The sequence below is a fragment of the Leucopleurus acutus genome, assembly GCF_964270905.1.
Source record: "Leucopleurus acutus genome assembly, chromosome: 20".
Taxonomy (NCBI): domain Eukaryota; kingdom Metazoa; phylum Chordata; class Mammalia; order Artiodactyla; family Delphinidae; genus Leucopleurus; species Leucopleurus acutus.
This window is the reverse complement of record NC_139162.1, coordinates 29106104-29111534: the sequence shown is the minus strand read 5'-3', so window position 1 is coordinate 29111534 and position 5431 is coordinate 29106104. Positions and strand designations below refer to the sequence as shown.

Here is a 5431-nt window from a genome sequence, read left to right as displayed (position 1 = left end):
TGAGCAACAGGCGGGGCCGAGCGCACGATTCCACGTCGGTGCCGGCTGGAGCGGAGGAACCGGGTGCCGTGCGGTAAGCCGTGTCCCAGCCCCCCGGCCGCCCCTTCCCAATGTGCCCGACGGGAGCAGCCGCCGTGTTGGCGGGTTGTGCAGGAATCCGGCTCCCGCGTCCTCCGGTCTTCCCCGCCCCAGGCCCCGCGCCGCCGGCCTCCTGCAGCCCGAGAACAGCCCCCGCCTCCCGCTCGTGTCCCTGGCTTGGCTGGAGCCGGGGAGCGGTGTCAGAGAGCGCAGGCGGATGTGACCCTCACCACCGTTTGGCCGACCCCATGTGTCCCCGGGCGTTGCCAGCCCCGGTCCCCACCAAGGTCCTTTGGAAGCGTTTTTCCGGTACCGCCTCCTGTAACCGCAGCGCGGTGAACGTGGCCTTCAGCCGCGAGGCGTCTCTTGTGTTTTCCTTTCCTGGAGGGATCCTGGCTCATTTGTCCGGGGGCTTCTTTGCCTGAACTTTCCAGGGGCGCTCCTCACTGTAGCCGGTCCACCCCCACGCCAGGGTGGAGGTTCCCTAATCATGGGATGCTTCCCCAGGGACGGCATCATTGTAGGTGATAGGCACACCTGGCGGTAAATAACAAAGCGAGACAAGTGGATAGAGTTCCCTTTGAGTAGTCCTGACAGTTACTCACCGTGGAGTCCATGCCAAGCCTTGTTAGTCACTTCTGCTCTTTGAGTTGTCACACCAACCGGGAAGGGAGACAGCAGTCCGGAGCCCGGTTCCCAAAGTCCGAAGTCCCTACAGTACCGGGAGGCTACTGAGGCAGGCACACAGGGCTGGGGAGTGGTGCCCTGCTTCTGTGTTTTTGTCGCTTCGCAGCTGAAAGAGGGAGTCAGTGAGCAAGGTCCCCTTTGGCCCAGAGCCGTGTCCTCGGCCCGTCTCTGCCATGTCCAGCTCCATCCTGGGGGCGACCAAGGTGACACCGGAGGAATGTATTTATGATTTCGTGGCTACCTTCTGACTCTCTCCTTCAGTAGCGTTCGAGAGGTTTCTTCTGGTATAACGTATTTCAGAAAATCACTGAAAAGAAAATGGTAAGGAAATCCTGATGCAGGTGACAGCAGAAGTGGCAGGACCCTTCTGTGTCTGTGAGGAGGACACCGACTGTGCTCCTCACGGCCTTCTATCTGTAGTGTCGACGGCTCTTTGCGTGAAGGCAGGATAACCCTCTCGGGGGAACCGGTCCCACGCTCACAGGGTCGATGGGGACGGCCCAGAGCCCAGAGCTAAACACACCGTCCTCGCTTGCGTGTCTGGAAGGAGAACAGTGTCTCCTAGGCTGATGATAACAAATAAATCAATAGATAAATAAATGAATGGGTGATGTGATCGATTGCTCACTGAGTGCCCAGTATATTCTGACCTTCTTTGCATGTATTCAGTTCTTTAATCCCGAGAGCCAGACACTGTTATTTTCCCTTTAGAGCAGAGCAGACGGAGCCACAGAGAGGTTATGTCCCATGGCTGTACGTGGCACAGACGGGACTGGCCCTCCTGCAGGCTGACTGCAGCCCCACGCCCAACCGGACACCGTGTCTTCCCACGAAGGGTGAGAACACTGAACACCTGGCACAGAGGCAGCAGTGGGAGAGCCCTGAGCCGGCAGCCAGAACCCTCCGCACAGCTCTGTGACCTCTCTGGGCTTCGGCCTCCCACCTCTGCAGCCAGGAGCACAGCTGGACTGTCTCCGAAGACCCTGCAGCCCTGAAAAAGGAGAGGCCGGATTCAGCCTCCAGTGATGTCATAACCGGCACCGTGTGGCCGGGAGGTGAGACAGCTGCAGTGTAGGTTTAGTCCTCTGAGTATAGGCTGTGTGCCCTTGGGTAGGTTGCTTAACCTCTCTGGAATTGGCACCATCACTCCAGACCATGCAGGTTCACCGAGTCTGTCCAAACGCTGTGGCGGTGACTCGTTCCACGGGGCTTGTTGGAGGACATCCCCACGCCCTCTGGCACTGGATAAGCAAGGTTCCTATCCATCTCTGCCCTCGCCATGAGCTTGCTTGCAAACCAGGGAGCCTTTCTCCAGGAGCTTGTCGGGAGCTCAAGGATTCTCTGTGCACAGATGTCAGTGTGGAGAGAGCGATCGTACGGGACACCGTGGGGGAAGCCCGAGCTGGGAGCCAGGCCACTATCTCGCTTATTCCCCCTCATTGAAATTATTCTTTTGTATCGAAAGGAGGAAATGAAATCTCAGAGAGTATCAGTGACTTGCCAGGTCAGGAAGTGGCACGGTGGCTGTGAACCTGAGTGCCTGACGCCGACGCCCACGCACGCAGCACGGGCCGGCTCCCGAAATGCCCTGTGCACTCGGGGCACCTGTGGCCCATCTTGGTCCTGACTTCTGAGCCACGTGTCTCCTCTTTCTCTCGGAGTGCCCATCAAATAGGAGTTCCCGGCCCAGACCGCCAGGGGGCCCAACACCTGAAATATACTACCTGTTCCCTCAGCACACACTTGTTGCTAATAAACCCCACCAGGCCCCCCCCACCCCCCACGCACTGCAGCACCACCATCACTCTGCAGAGGAACACGTGAAGTCCTTCTGAAACCAGGTCTCAGGGAAACAGCTGGGAAATTCCCACCAAATCCAAATCACTTTCTTTCGGGGTGTCAGGTAGCCACGGGCTGGATTTTGAGGGAAGGGAAGATGTCAGCCTGACCTAGGGAGGTACTTGCGAAGATTCAGAGCCAAGCCCCCGCAGGGAGCTGTCACGGGTGGCGAGTGTCCTGTCCGTAGCCCTGGGCAAGCCAAGACTGATGTTCCCTGTGGGGAGGCAGGGGGCAGAGCTGCTCCAGGCGTGTGTGGTCCACACAGTGGGGCATCTGTGAAGTGTTCCCAGGACTCGGGCACACTTTCAACGTACGTGCAGCATATGAGAGCGTCCAGTTTTCAGAATTGCTCCTCCACGTGTGAAGGTGGTTTTACGTGTTGAAGGGAAAACTGGGTGTCACATATCGTGTCCTTTGACGTGTTTTCTTAGCGATCCGTTTTACTGACCAGGGTGAAAACTGTGGCAGAAAATACAAAGAGGTCTTTCCAGGGTGTTTTAGACGCAAGCCCCGTGCAGAAGTCACACGAGAGGGGTGTGGGATTCCATCCCCTCTGGGTACTTTTCTAGGCTCTCATCACCGAGCGCTGAGTTTGGCAGGGGCCCCCAGAGAAGGAAAATGAGAAATGGGCAACTTTCTCTGCAATCCATACTCCTAAGGGGAATAGAGGGAGTGTGTCCTCTGCGTGTCCAATGCCCTATGTCATCTGGCGAGGGTATCCTTTGGAGCTGAGAAACGGAAGCTCAAATGAACCTAAGCGGCTAAGACGCTCAGTGTGTGTGTTTTGGGGGTGTGGGGTGTGTGGGGGGGTACTCTTTGGTCCAGAGCCGAGGTCTCTGCACGTCCAGTCCAGTTCCCCACGCCAGCCCCGATGGGCACGGAGTCTCTTTGTCCAAGACAGACCAAGGAAGACAGAGCCAGAATAAAGTCAACAGCTTTTATTACAACTCACAGATTTCATAGAAAAAGGAATGTAGCGTCAGGTCCGGTTGTATGAAAAACGGTAAAATGCAGGTTTGTCCTGGTTGCTCTGTGGACACCCGGGGCAGGCTCTCCGCGACATCAGGCACAGCAGCTGCACTTGTCCGAGGCCCCTTTGCAGACGCAGCCCTGGGCACACTTGGCGCAGCCCACGGGGCAGCAGGAGCAGCAGCCTGGGGAGGCAAGGGCAGCGTGCAGTCGGACCACGCGTTGTCCGGAACCACCCTTCCCAGCAGCAGGCCTGGCCCCAGCCGCCCTCGGGCCCAGACCCTGAGTTTACGATGGTGTCCTCTGTCCTGAGGTCATTGCTCTCAGACACTAGGTTCAGGTTGCCCGGCCCATCTGTGCCCAGGACAGGGCACAGCGCCTTGGAGAGACAGTGAGCAGGGCCTCTGGGGACAAGAGAAAGCCAGCCCCCAGCACCACCAGTGATGTGAGCCAAGTCCTCAGGATCAAAGTGGAGGCAAAGCCCGCACAGAGCAGCTCCCGCTCGGGATAGGGGAGCTCTGGGCTGCTTCGACAGGAAGGGGCTGCACCGGGTCCGAGAAGCCACGCACGGCCGCTGGTTCCGGTCCCTAAAGTGCTTCAGTCCCTGAGAGGATTCGGAAGCGTGACTCAGGAGGCAGGAGGACTAGTTCTAGTGACAGGTCTGAGGTTGTTTGTCGGTGACCCGTCTGGGCCTCAGTCTCCCTGTTCTCTAGTGCGCGCCTGGGTCTCGGTCGTGCCGAAGGTGATTCCAGCTCTGACTGTGAATCCCTTCCTGGCGAGGGGGGTGCCGGGAAGTCTGGTCACTGTCCTGCTCCTGCCTGCCTGCTGAGCTCTGGGCTCCCTCCTCGCACTCAGCCCAGACCCCGCCTTCCCAGAGAAGGCCCCGCACACTCACTCTTCTTGCAGGAGGCGCATCTGCAGGCTTTGCAGGTGCAGGAGCCAGCGCAGCCGCAGGAGCCGCCTGCCGGGAAGGGAAAGGAGGCCAGCAGTGAGCAGGGACGGGGATGCAGGAGCCACAGCAGACGGTCAGCAATGCCTCCCTGAGCCCTCCTCCTCTGTCAGGACCCAGCCCTGGGAGCTCGTGTCCACTCGGGCGGATAGAGAAGCCCCAGCTCCTCTCTTCTGGTCCAAGGAGAGTAGGTCCCCTCCTGATGGGACTCCACAGGGAAGGTCCCGGGCTCCAGACGCAGCCCAGGCCGACTGGGGCCGGGGGCCGGGGCCCATGGCCTGAACCCCAAAGAGGCAGCGTCCCCTCCGCCCCTCAAATCGTGGCAGGTCCGAGGCCTCCTCCAAACGCTGGCTCCCGGTCTAGCAATCCCCTGACCTGCCGGGTGACCTCAAGAAGGACAGCCTGGAGCCTCCGTGCCCTCAGTGTCAACGGAGAGGCAAAGGGAGACGGACGTGCCCTCAGGAGCCTGGCTACCGAGAAAGCCCTGGACCCGTGACAGGAGTCCTCCTGAGCTCAAAACTCAAAGCCCTCCCTTCTCGTCCTGTGCCCGGGAAGGGGGCATCCTAAGGCTCAAAGGCAGGGCTCCCTTACCAGTGGGGCAGGAGCACTTGGGGTCCATCTGGAGGAGGAGTGAGGCCCGAGGTCCAAAGCAAGGGGCGAAGCCGCTTCACGGGTCCGGTGGGGGCCGTGTGGGAGCGAGGAGCCCGGGGGCTGAGTTATAGGCCGAGGAGGCGGCCCGGGCGCAGAGGCCCCGCCCCCGCCTTGCACCCGCCCCGCGGCTCCGCGCCCGCGCCGCCCGCAGCGCCCTGGGCCGGGCTGTGAGCAACAGGCGGGGCCGAGCGCACGATTCCACGTCGGTGCCGGCTGGAGCGGAGGAACCGGGTGCCGTGCGGTAAGCCGTGTCCCAGC

At 60.3% G+C, this 5431-nt stretch overlaps 1 protein-coding gene across 1 annotated transcript; it reads right to left on the bottom strand.

Moving 5' to 3' along the window:
* Positions 1-3515: 3515 nt before the first annotated feature.
* LOC309976930 (metallothionein-1E-like) lies at positions 3516-5224 on the bottom strand. Its single transcript, XM_082862781.1, has 3 exons — positions 5114-5224; positions 4469-4534; positions 3516-3758 (listed from the first exon to the last, which is right to left on the bottom strand). The coding sequence occupies exons 1-3, from the start codon at positions 5139-5141 to the stop codon at positions 3667-3669; spliced, it is 186 nt and encodes a 61-aa protein (XP_082718907.1). The 5' UTR covers positions 5142-5224; the 3' UTR covers positions 3516-3666.
* Positions 5225-5431: the final 207 nt, after the last annotated feature.